Consider the following 13,583-nt stretch of genomic DNA (forward strand, 5'->3'; position numbering starts at 1 on the left):
TTTAACCTATATACAAAACGAAAGAAGTAATAATAATGTAGATTACTAATTTTCAATAACAAAACTAAATTACTTTTCACCTCTCAGTGTTAATATTTTAGTTAGTGTTACTATTTTACGAGTATGACGGATGAGCCAATCAATACTCAATAAACTCAACTATATTGTATTCCAACAACATACGTATAATTTAATGTAAATAAACAATTCATTCATTCAATCTTCAACGAATTTTTTTATATTAGGTACAATTGTACAACTAAAAATCCTTCAAACATAGTATAATAATTTAAATACCACCTATAAATAATTATACATCTTGCATAATAGTTCTATTAGACAAGCTTAATTGATTCCCTTGGAAAATAGTGAGAAGGTAAAAGTGACAACACTGCAATTTACTTAAGGAATATAAAACTACGCAGTAATAAGTCGTTGTCGATATTAACTTCAGTTGATTATTATTTACTGCTACAATAACTACACCACAGCTCCAAAAATGGAAAACCAGTTATCTTATGCTAGTTTAATACCACATGTGAGAATAATGAGAATGCTAGGTTTTTACCAATTAGATACGAAAGCACCAAAGGTGTATCGAATCATGCATTACATTTATATGCGTTTGATTCTTTCATTATTTGTATTGTATTGTATTCAGCAATTTTTGAAACTCTTGGAAGTGAGTTAATTTGTATTTAAAATAGAGTATTGAAGCTATTTCTAAAGATTTTTAACCTTTTGTTAGGCGGGAATTTTAGAAAATTTCTTCTTATAAACATACAATTCCTCCATATTCAGTTCAAAGAACTACCTGACCATGAAGCCAGGCTATAAACTTGGGTTGATTGTTATCCCATTACCAATGGGAACCAATAAGAAAGTATGAAATTATAATTGAAAGCATATTGCTATTATTATAATTTCAAGAATTAATAATATTATACATTTTATTATTCTCGTAAAAATAATTTCATAAAGAATTTTCATTCATTGATTATTTCCATTTTTTATAGTCCTCATTTACGTGGGTATATAAATAATAAGGACCCTTGTCCGAACTAAACATGTTTCTAGATCAATCAGTAAATTTTTTATTTTGGTATTTATATATTTACAATGCTGTATTTTGTTACATTTTTTGTTACTGTTGTATAAATTTTCAGGTGCGTGACGATGCCGACAAAGTAATGAGTACAATGTTTTTATTTTTAACATACACTGACTGTATCTTTAAAGCCGTCGTTGTAATGATGAAAACAGATGAAATCGAAGAGCTTTTTGATGTTATGAAAGGTAACTAACTACTTTGTAAATGGAAAATGCTGTTGATTCCATTTAGCCAACATGCTCTTAGGCGGTTTCATTTTTAACAAAATATTATAGAAAATGTACCTATTATTATTATGTAAGTGTTACATGTAAATATATAATATAAAAGCTGTTCCCGCGACATGGAATTTAACTTTATTTTTCTAAAATAAAACTAATATTCTAAAATAAAAGTAGTCTAAGTTACTCCATATTACATCAGCTACCTGCCAAAAAATCGGTCCAGCCATTTCGGAGATTAGCCGGAACAAACTGACAGACAAAAATTGTAAAAAATGTTATTTTGGTGTATGTACCGTATTCATATTCATATGCATGTAGTAAAAAACGGTTATTTCAATATTACAAACAGACACTCCAATTTTATTTATATGTATAGACTGTAGGTATGTACGCTTATACAGTTTTACATTCCATTATTCATAGTTTTTTCTTCATTTCTTTATTGTATAAACACAGCAATTATCATTGGAACAGCTTATTTATACTACATTTTTATTCTTATTAATTTGAATATCGAATAATCTAATTACTTCTATTTAACTTTTATCAGGATCTCTATATAATCAAGGTGATCCCGAACATCGACCAATCTTACTAGAAGCTGGAAGACAGGCACTTATTGTTCTGCGAACGTTTAACTACATGTGTATTATTACCTGTTGTCTTTGGGTTCTACATCCAACCATAAAGCACATTCAAGGAAAAATAATTGAATTTCCAGTATGGCTGCCGTTTGAATACAACTCAAACCCACGGTAAATATTTATCTTTGTTTTGGAGATGTATGTGCAGGTTTTGGTTTATATTTCAAGGAGCTTCGAAAATTACTTTTCCCTCAAATAGCCTAAATAATACCAAAGTCTGTTTAACTATGACGGATTATTGGATCTTCAATATTCGCATAATATAGTCCTATAACATGCCAATTTATTTAGAAAATATTAGCCCCATACTAACATTTTCCTAGTATTAAATAAAATGCTTTTATGATCAATCAATACCTATGATACGTGAAATAAATAGAAATAGAAATAATCTTTATTCAAATAAACTCAATACAAGCACTTTTGAATAGTAAAAGAAAGAAGAAGCAAGAAACTTGTGTGTTGCTCTTTTGAAGAGATGATTTTTTTATATAAAAATTACATAATACAATCTCATGTAATTAATAGTAATAATAGTAGTAACTAATTGTTAAAATACTTTCATAAAGTCGTAACAACCAAGTAATTTACTCTGTATCTAGTACTTAAAAGAGGTGGTAAATAACTGAAATAGAGTTTATAAATACGTAACATATTCTACAAGTACAGCTTGTCAATTTCAAGTGCATGTAAGTTATCAGGTTAATTTGTAAAGCCGACGCCTCACGCACTGTGACATCACATCACGAATTGGTCACGCTACTTTCGTATATTCAAAATATATATTTATTAAATATTGCAATATTCTAGCTATACTAATATACTTTTCTTTATAACAAGTTGTGCCCGCGGTTTCACCCGCGTAAAATTTCAATATCAAATATAGCCTACGTCTTATTTTGATGCATAAGCTATATTACTGTAAAGTTTCATCGAAATCGGTTCAGTAGTTTTTGCGAGAATGAGTAACAAACATCCATACTTATAAACTTTCGTATTTATAATATTATTAAGATTAAGATGAATGAATGTTCTATGTCGATAGATACTACTTCGCTGCTCTTTACATTATTACTCAGACAACGTGGGAGGGCTACGCGAATAGTACGATTGATGTCCTTATAGTCTTTTTATTGGTGCAGTGTAAAGCACAGATATCTATTATCAGGTAACCATTTTTGTATAATGATAATAAGTACCTAAATACTACTTAATCTCAAAATAAGCAGAACTTGCGCTATAGAATTGATAGAAATTCCTTATTTCTAAAATATAAATTAAAATGATTTCTTCTCTAGGTACAAAACATAGTATATAAAATATTATAATTTTTTTGTTGTTTTAATTACAATTATTAATTACCATTATATTACAGGTACATAGCAAAACAATTTATATAATTGATTTTCAGAAAAATTTAATGAATCTCATATATTAACCTTTTTCAGAGTAGAACTCCAAAGCCTAGTGTTGAGAAGTCAAGAGGAAGCAATGGAATTATCCAGCGATTTCGTCTCTATTGCTGAGAGACGTATTAAGAAAATATTAATACATCACAGTCAAATTGTGAAGTAATATTTGTTGTAGTAATTCTATTTACATACACAACAACTATCTAATAAATAAAGTTAAAAAACATATACTTATATTTCAGAATGGCCGAAAAGATTCAAGATATATTTGGTTATGCTGTCTTTTATCAGCTATTGGTAGCGGGCTGGATACTATGCACATCGGCTTATAGAATGGCCAGTGTAAGTAAATTTGAGCGCTGAGTGCCTACTTCACGTGGCACTTAGACACGGGAGATCGTGAAGGACACAACTCTTTGAAATCCAGCCCTATTTAAAACCGAGTTTAGGTCTTGATCAGAGCACCAGTTTATAAATATAACGCCTAACCCAATATCATCAGAAACTGCATTTTTTTTATTAATTTTGAGCTCTCCTCTATTTCTGTACGCGGGATAGGTCACGATTGTTTTGTAAAGTTTTATAGCAGGTACTTACTGCTTTAACAATTTTTAATAGTCCAACTGTCGTACTGATTTATGTGCATATATCGGTAGAAATCTTTAAGCAACACCATAGCCATAGTAACAAATAAAAGGGAGAAAACATTCTGCTGTAGATAACAATTTTTTATTTTTTCGATTTAATTCACTTTATAGCTTTAATATTCCAGATTCAAAGCAGTAGATATGGAGGGCCAAAAATATACTATGAGTTTACAAAAAAGTTCGAGAGTCCAATGATTAGGTATACAGAAGCTAATAATTGTAATTACCTGCTGGCTAGTGGTTTTTCCTATGAATGCCTATTAGTACTCGAAGTGACCGAGTGAATATAATTTCGATTTCAGGTTACACCCGTATCCGTGGAGTTTTTGTCTATGCTGATGTACATAAGTTGTATCTTATTACAAGTATTCATTTACTGTTATTTTGGAAGTGAAGTTACATATGAGGTGGGTGGGAAGAAGTTGCTATTATTTTTAAGATTAGCGAAATCGGTGTGGTCGTTTTAAAATGATGCTGTCTGACATACATTTAGCTATTGTTTGTTGTAATAAATATTATGTATAATAATAAACTTCGGAAATCGTTTACAGAGTGAAATATTAACGGGATCTGTGTACTCTATGAACTGGCTGGATTTACCAGTAAAACTACGACGGACCATTATCATTTTCATGGAGAGAATCAAACGTCCCATTACACCAATGGCTTGTTACATTGTACCATTTTCCAATGCCACATTCGTATCGGTAAATCTTAGATGTATCTATATTGTTTTTTTTAGATTTAGTTAGATATATCGGATAATTGATGTCATTTTTACGTATTTAGATCATAAATCAGTGGTTAATTTTAACTTATAATAAGAGCTACCTATAAGTTAATAAATAATAGGTATATCTAATAATACAGAAACTGAAGAATCTGAAAGCTGAACTGCTGTGACATTATCACAAGTATTGCATCAAATTTGGTATTTTACTTCTTTTAAAGGAATTTTGCTATAGGGAGAGATTTGGAGGGCAATCAAATTGACTATCTACCTGATGGTAAGTGGTAACCGTTACCCATATACTCAAGTTAATTACCTTATGAGGTCAGTGATATGTACAATTCAAGCTGCCATTCCTGGAGACTAAGAAATGACATCTCCTTATCCAGTTATCCCTAACACATACCTACATCACATAACTACTAAAACGTAACTCAGTAAAGCCACGCAATAGTAAAGACGATAATAAAAACATAAATAATAAAAAAAATATATCTTTCCTATTTATAACATTAGTAAGGATGATAATGAATTGAATTGTATTTTGTTACAGATTGTACGAAGTTCTTATACTTTTTACGCATTTTTGAAGAACTCAAACTAGCGCACTTATTTCTTTGCCCACACACATATTTACCACACCTACTACCGTTTAGTATCACTCACTTTCATGAGCAGTTTTAAAACCCACTATACCTACTAAAATTTATATAAGTAATAGTGTCTTCGTAATATTAAAGAATTAAAGAATAGTCAATAAACAATATAGTAGCGACGGTATTGGACATTTTTAAACATAATTCTGTATTTGACAAAATTTACAACAAATAATTATAAACTAAAAACATACACCTAAATATACCTAAATATTGATGAAGCGACCATGTAAATAGCCTCTACAGGATGAAACTTAACCGGACCTAACAGGGCGTTTTTCCACAAACTTGTAGAGTCTCCAATTGTGCGGCAACTAATAGCCAAAATGTTTGTTCTTAAGATATACCTATTTATTAATAATGTCAAAATACGGCGTATATTCTTTTTTTTATTATATAAAAGAATGTTACCTTTATTACCGGCCAGTTAGGTATAGGTAATATTTCAGAACCCCAGTGCGTATATGGACCGGTATATTCAGTCAATAGGAGAACGTTAAGTTATATGCATCTGAAACTAGTTAGTACCTATGTGGAAAATAAATTAAAATGTAAACGTTATATTTTCTTTAGATTTTACAAAAATACGGAATTACCTACATTTATTTTGTTACAAGTTTTATCAATTTAAAAAAATAATTCTCACATTTCACAACAAAAACCTAATTAATAGTGAAATATTGTGAATGATAGAAATCGAAAAGGTTATGGTAGTAGAGGTTTTAAGGACTTTAAAAGTCAAAGGATGGATAAATTTAAGTAAGAAGGCTAAATTAAATATAGATATGTACCTGAATACTAATTAAAAAGCAGTGGTGCATGTGAGTATCTAATATAGGTATAGCCACAATTAAAATAGATATTTCATAATAAAATAAAATTAATAAAATACAACAAAATATACCTAACAAATAAAATTATCTCATATATAAATTCTTATGTAGCTATACGAAATTTATTAAACTGTTTCAATACTTTTGTTGTTGTTTGTATTTTTTTTTGTGGCCATGTAAAAATACAGAAATTGTTTTTTATAGCTTCGCTAATAAATAAATAGTTCACCAGCGCAGTGTGCCATTCGTATCTAGCTACTCCGACGAGACACCAGTGGATGACATGACAGGATAAGTATCAAATTAGTTTAGTTAGCAAATCGTAACGTATTCCTAAATAATTGATGGTTTCCAGGGCAGATGACGACCTAACCCACAAAAACCTTTCCCCCTCCCACTCTTTCGAACAGTTGTACAATAACTCAAAGGTGACTGACGTAGTGATCTATCAACGCACAGCCCAAACCACTGGACGGATCGGGCTGAAATTTGGCATGCAGGTAGATCTAATGACGTAGGAATCCGCTAAGAAAGGATTTTGATAAATTCCACCCCTAAGGGGATAAATTAACGCGAGCGAAGTCGAGCAAAAGCTAGTACATATAGGTATTTATATAATTATAAAAAAATGTATTGGTACGAAATACCTGATTATTACAATATTTAAATACTTTGATGAGTTTTAATTAGAAGGCCCAAATTTAGCGCAAATTGATATTTCTACGGCGAAAACGTCTAAGTTTTCACCGTAGAAATATGCATAACAGGTGACAATCTTACAAAAGAATCTTATTAATATATGTACTTGCGATTTCTTTTAACTGCATAAGTTAAAATGCTTGTTTTAGTTATTATTTCATTTTATTGAAGATATTTTTTTAATAGTTCCTTTTCTTAGATACAGTAGTCAAGTAGTCTTCTTTGAAAAATGAATGTCAACATCAACATAAAGTGTCAAAATATGTTGTGTATTAGTAAGACTGACAGACTGACAGTGAAAGTCAGTCACTCGCTGTCTGTCGCAATTTGTTTTACATTTACAGTTTCATTTCGTTTTTGATGAAAGTCATAATACACTTTCCAGAATCCTGATTAGCTAGTCAGTTTATTTGATAATATATATAGTTTGTTTGAAAAGTATAGTGTACAAAAATGTTACGATATGTGCTACCTTTGTTAATCATAAACTCATATTTTGGAAGCTTGGGTGCACCACCCAATAACTTGGCTACTTTACTAACCGCTCTTGCAAAACGTTGTCAAAATAGTTTCGTGGTAACACACATTGAAAATCAAATTGAAGAATGCAATGAGTTGAATCCTAGTATGAAAAGGAAATTCGAATGTTTGATATTCTATGATATAAACAATCAGTTGTGTACAGCGGTCTCTCAGTTGAAACTAAACATTACTGAAGATTATACGGAAAAAATAAATAAAAAGCATGATGTCAAAAGTCTTTGCGAGGCAGCTAGTGGCTGGACTTTCTCAAATTTATCTGAAAAGTACTTGGCAGATGTAAAACTGGTTTTTCAAAATTCCTTCAAATGTGCATCTTTATGTGAAGTTGAAGATTTTAACAGTGATGACTCAATTTTCTATTGTAAATATTACAATTGGGGATGGGAAATGTTGAATCCTCAGCCAAAGTCTACACCACAAGTAAGCAGTGTGGTTATACCAGTTGTGAGTGATACCTCAGCAACTGGTGTCAAAACGGATGAAACACAAGTTAACAATAGTGATGAAAAAGATAAAGATATTGTTCCTAATTTGAAGCAGAGTGATATAAAAACTGAATTAACCTCAGTGAAAACTAGTTCCATAAAAACAAATGATGTAAATGCTGATTCTATTGGTCCAATTTCCACTCTTAACAAAGAGACACCTGAGGTTATATCTAACGCACCTGAAAAAGTTAGCGAAATAAACAATGTACAGCCTATTAGCAACATTAAGAAAGTAGATGCAAATGCAAAAGGTTCTGATGAAAATGTTATCAGTCCTAATGAAAATGTTAAAAGTCCTGATGAAAATGTGAAAGTTTCAAGCGAAAATGTGAAGGGTTCAGCTGAAAATGTGAAACCTACCAGTGAAAATGTGAAAAGTACCAGTGAAAATATAAAAAATCCTGGTGAAAATATCAAAAGTACTGGTGTAGATCTGCCTGTAAACATACCAATAAGTGTATCTGGTGATCAGCTTAATAATGTAGTGATACCTCAGCCTGATGTGAAGAAAGAGGAAGGTGCGAACAACTTGCTAAATCAAATTGAAATTCCTAAGGATATAAAACAAAGTGATGCTGATGATTATCAGGGCAATGAGTTAGGTAAGTAATTAATGATGAAACTCATTATACATGGCACATGTATGCACATGTGCATGTATAATGAGTTGGACTCACTTTTGTAATGCTACAAAAGTGAGTCCAACTTTTTTTATGTCATTGGAATGGCAAACAAGTTACCCTACCAGATGGTAAGGGTACGCCTTATATGTTACCATCCATACCATGCCAGGTATTAATTCCTGGATTGCCTCTTATCCCATAATTTCACTGCCTAACTTTGATTTGAAAGTAAGCAATTTTCAAATCAAGGTTAGGCAGCTTATATAGGTAAAACTGAAGTAAGACTACAGATTACTTCCGGTAAATAGTTGCTTACATAATCAATATTATAAATGTCTTAAATAATATTACTTTGCAGTATTTAAAATAAACATACAACTATGCCTTATCTCAGTTTATTTACAGTTGAACATTAAATAAGTGTAATAAATTTTGTTTGATACTGATATTGCTACTGCATTGACTTCTGAATATTATTGTATCAGTATAAAATCCAAGTTACAGAATGATATTTTTAAAAACATATATAATATAATATAAAAAATATAAAATCAACTGTATGTGAGTGACCTTTGATAATACCATAAAAAGACATCATTAATTACATGTCATCAATTTCCGCACAATTTAAATTTCTTTATTATTCAATTCTTTTTAACATATTCATCATATTATTTCCAATTGCTGCCCTACCTGCTGTAGTTAGTACAGGCTGTTTCATATTCATGCATAATAAAATATAATTATATGTTAAATACAATTATATGTTTCTAAATGATTTAAGTATAAAGGTATAAATTATCTTATCTAAAACAGTTAACATATCTTATAATCAGACTTTATTCTTAGAAATGCCCACTAATTTTATGTATAATGTTAGTTTTAAAACTTGATTTATATTAAGTACATTAAATTTCTACACAAAAATTTGCGAAATCACAGCTATGATCAGGAGCATCCTAGATTACCCCATGTATAAACAAGTTGACAGGGAGATTAATAACAATTAGAGGATCTCCTTAGCATTCCATGGATTCATTGTATGACAAAGAGGGATACTGTACAGGTCTCAGGACCCTCGTTTAGGTTTAAGAGGCCCCTTTGCCGATGTCTGTCAACACTTACCATCACCACTTGAGCTTCTCTTCCTACCCAGCCAAATCTATTAAGAGCCTGCTAGTGCTACTTTAGATACACATTCTGGTATAGAACTTACTGCAGACCTAAACAGTCTAATCTTTAGATCTAAGATTGTAGAGAGATTTCACTGGAATATCTCTCACTCCCACTTCAACTATATATAAATTAACCACATTACATTTTTTTTAAATTTATAATTGTATGAACATTTTATAAAGTAAGGCAGTGTTTTAATTGAATTTTGTTTTATTTTCTTTGTGAATGAAGACAAATAAAGCATTATAGAGAAGGGTTGAGACTCATTTTTTACAGAGGTACTTATATATTTACACTTACACATAGTTTGAATGCAAACTTTGTTATCATATTTAATTCTAAAAAATAATACAAAATTACATAATGCTACTAGTATTACCACTAAAACATTGGTACTATTTTCAAAGTATCTTACTTTTATTACTATTTTAGGTATTATTTTATGACATAAGTTTTATTATAATATATTTTAGTGGTGTTTTCTATACCTTATACCAATGAAAAATATCATAGAATACTATAGTATTTAGCAAATCAATTTTAAATAAGTTTTAAGAGTGGAAGTTATTTTGTATATTATCATAATAATTTAATATTTTGCAGATTCTGAAGAAGGCAAAGAAGGTCTTTCAGATACTCTAGGCAATGACGATGGAGATGATCCTGATTTGTCAGATTTGGATGTTAAACCTGTTCTGGATGAAAGCAAGAATATACCTAAAAGAATACAATCTTCAATTCAATCAAATTCTTTTAATGCTGATATTTCTCAAAGAGGTCATAAATATTTATATTTATTAAATAATTTTATAAATATAAGATCTAATCTCGTATTATTTCGCAATAAAATCAGATTTTTTAAATTTATTTTTCATACAAACCTTGTCATGACAATTAAGTAAAGAACAAAAAAACACATTCAGTAATTTATTTATACAGATTAAAAGAGTAGTTCTCAACTCACCTGTATTTATTTTGTTTGTTACACAATATTTTTACAGACTCTTAAACTATTGTGTAACTCATTTTCTTTTAAAGTATTTAACTTTTCAATCATAAAGATAGTTTCCTGTAATTGAATAAAGATATTTTCGATAATCCGACAATGATTTCAAATTTTTTTAATTTGCTATTTTCAGAATTTTATCCCAACACAATCCAGGAGGACTTCACTGAGGATGACGATCATTTCTTTCCATTCTTCTTGACCGCTATTATTCTAGTAGTTTTGCTGTATGTTTTATATCACAACAAGAATAAAGTAAGCAAAGTGGTAAGCATTTATTGTTAAATGCTATTTTCATATTGTATTATCTATCATATTTTTTAGCAAATATAGTTGAATTAATTGTCCAAATTGATCTATAAAATTTACATAGATAAAAATGTGTTTTACATACTCATAGCATACTCACATAGCCTTGGCATACTAATTATATTAGTAAAAGAATATTCTAAAACTTGTGTGGGTAAACACCATAGAATTCTATTTCGAATATGAAGTGAGCATCTCCTTTGCCCGATTTTCAAACATGAAGCAGTAATTGCAGCAAGTAATTGTTTTATATGTAAAATAATTTACAGAAAACCTACAAGCACAGTACATTTGAATGTATGTACATTGTGTTGGTCATATCTAAGTGATACTCGCCGTTTTCCATTGTATCACATCAGCATTTATTAGCTCTTTCGTTATTGTATATATTGTATATCTTGCGACAGTGTCTGCTTACTTTAGAATAAGTAATTTCACAAATATACAGAGATAACAAAATTCATCGGTTGTCCTCGAATTGTTTATGTAACATACATTCAAACTGTGTACATCTGTACAAACTTTCACATTTAAATAAACATACTATTACTAAAAAAAAAAAATTTTCGTTACATTATTTTTCGTCGTATCGTTTCGTTTCGATAATGAGATGAAAGAAAAATATTTTGAATAAATCATAGGTTGCCATGACAAGCAAAATATGATGAAAATAATTAAATTTACAGGTCCTTGGTTTAATAGTAGAAGGAAGGCAACCTGGTCGCCGCCGTAACAGCCGTGGACATGCGTATCGACGTCTGGATACATTAGAACAAGCGATGAGTGGTAATTTAGCTGCGCCACCCAGCAAGATTATTTACTGAGAATTTTGAAAGTACACATATAATTTTCGAGGAGTATTGATGACTTGATGGCGAAAATATATTTGCTCGCCGGTGCCATCCACTTTAATATATACCCTTTTAAAGGTAAATTTGTATTAATGTACATCACGAATTTCTGTAATGATTCGACGGCCTCGGTGGTCTAGCCTTCAGCATACCGCTTTACTTCCGATGACCGCAGGTTCGATTCTACGCACGGTGCAAACGTTTGTATTCATAAGTATGTTATTATAATTTATAATTGTTTATATCGATCTGGGTGTTTTATGTATGTAATTACAAAAAGCAATATCTAAGTATTTATATCAGTTGTCTAATACTCCTAACACAAGCTCTGCTTATCGTAGGACTAGATGGCGCTGTGTTAATTATCCAGGGTTATTTATTTATTACAATTGTTATTGGCATTTTGGAGATGTACATAACAATACTTTCTTACTACTTATCGTCAATACTCCATGATATAGTGACAATTGCTTTTGTCACAAATGTTGAAAAGTTATGTTGTAATTTAATACATTAAAAATTGTATGTTATCTAGTCTTGTTCATATTTCAGGTAAAGCTACTTATTAATAATTATGGTCCAATTCTAAACTATGCCTTTTACATTTATATGAACTTATTATAAATCTATAAAGGTCTATGTTTTTTCTAACAGTTCTTTTGATTGAATCAGGCTGATTTCAACAATATCAATTTGTTTAACATATAGCGTCTCGTCTAGGTAAATTATTATATATATTTTTTATTACTTGTGTAATAAGTTCTTTTAGTGGGATTGTTATATGAAGCCAATCTGGAATTTTCTAAAAAAGTTTTGTTATCGCAAATAATATTTAAATTAACTTGGCATTCTATACAACAAATTATTATTAGAGATTGATATAATAATATACCCAAGAAGCATAGTAATGAGCCAGAAAGCTAATGTAGACATAGAACTTATATAATTAAGTACTGCACAGATTTTTGTACCAGCCAGAATCTGCTGTGCCGATTTTGTAAGAAACTTGCCCGATTTTGTAAGAGAGTAGTAGTTATAAGTTCCATATAGATGACATGTTTATAATTATGTTTGAATATTCCGATATTTTTAACTCATTTCAATACTTAAACGCTGAACTGATTTAAATGATTTTTATCATACAGATTCTAGACCTAGTCTATTCAAGACCTATCTTACAATTAGATAAACAAAATGGTAGATTTTTATTGTAGGTATTTCTCGCAGTTTAAACAACACGATATAGTTACTAATTTATGAATTTGTTCATATTGTATTAAAGTTTAAAAAGCAGCTTATATTTTGGTCAATTTAAATTTCAGAATATCAGTAATATTGTAAAATTTATATTTCACAATATTATGAATTTACTTTAAAGTAATTTTTAATCAGTAATGGTTTAGAAAGTTTTACTTTTATGCTGAAATATAAACTTGGGATTTTTATGAATAATAAAAATATATATGTGCAGTTTCGTAGTAATTAAAAATCGGTTTATTATTAGAATATCGGCATTCATTATCACTTTCTTTATTGTCTGTAGCATCATACATATTAAATAATGGAGTAGACAAGAAGTACAATATTAGTATAAAATAGAATAGTTATGACGTAAGAGTATACGTTATTTA

At 29.8% G+C, this 13,583-nt stretch overlaps 2 protein-coding genes across 3 annotated transcripts; both read left to right on the forward strand.

Annotated features, from left to right (window-relative positions):
• Positions 1 to 499: 499 nt before the first annotated feature.
• Positions 500 to 5,372, forward strand: LOC131847948 (odorant receptor 94a-like). The gene is made up of 9 exons (XM_059197677.1): positions 500 to 682; positions 1,167 to 1,296; positions 1,886 to 2,090; positions 3,025 to 3,147; positions 3,428 to 3,550; positions 3,634 to 3,733; positions 4,341 to 4,445; positions 4,590 to 4,745; positions 5,322 to 5,372. The coding sequence occupies exons 1-9, from the start codon at positions 500 to 502 to the stop codon at positions 5,370 to 5,372; spliced, it is 1,176 nt and encodes a 391-aa protein (XP_059053660.1).
• A 1,899-nt stretch (positions 5,373 to 7,271) lies between these two features.
• Positions 7,272 to 13,134, forward strand: LOC131847941 (trans-Golgi network integral membrane protein TGN38-like). Of its 2 annotated transcripts, none has more exons than XM_059197669.1 (4): positions 7,272 to 8,589; positions 10,390 to 10,563; positions 10,926 to 11,059; positions 11,788 to 13,134. In XM_059197669.1, exons 1-4 carry the CDS (start codon positions 7,410 to 7,412, stop codon positions 11,923 to 11,925), a joined length of 1,626 nt encoding a protein of 541 aa, XP_059053652.1. In that variant the 5' UTR covers positions 7,272 to 7,409; the 3' UTR covers positions 11,926 to 13,134. The 2 variants fall into 2 exon arrangements, with proteins under 2 accessions (XP_059053652.1, XP_059053653.1); XM_059197670.1 differs by having other exon boundaries at positions 10,926 to 11,047.
• The last annotated feature ends 449 nt before the right edge of the window (positions 13,135 to 13,583 follow it).

Source organism: Achroia grisella, unplaced genomic scaffold (genome assembly GCF_030625045.1).
Source record: "Achroia grisella isolate CSIRO2021 unplaced genomic scaffold, CSIRO_AGI_Agris_v1 utg544, whole genome shotgun sequence".
Lineage (NCBI taxonomy): Eukaryota > Metazoa > Arthropoda > Insecta > Lepidoptera > Pyralidae > Achroia > Achroia grisella.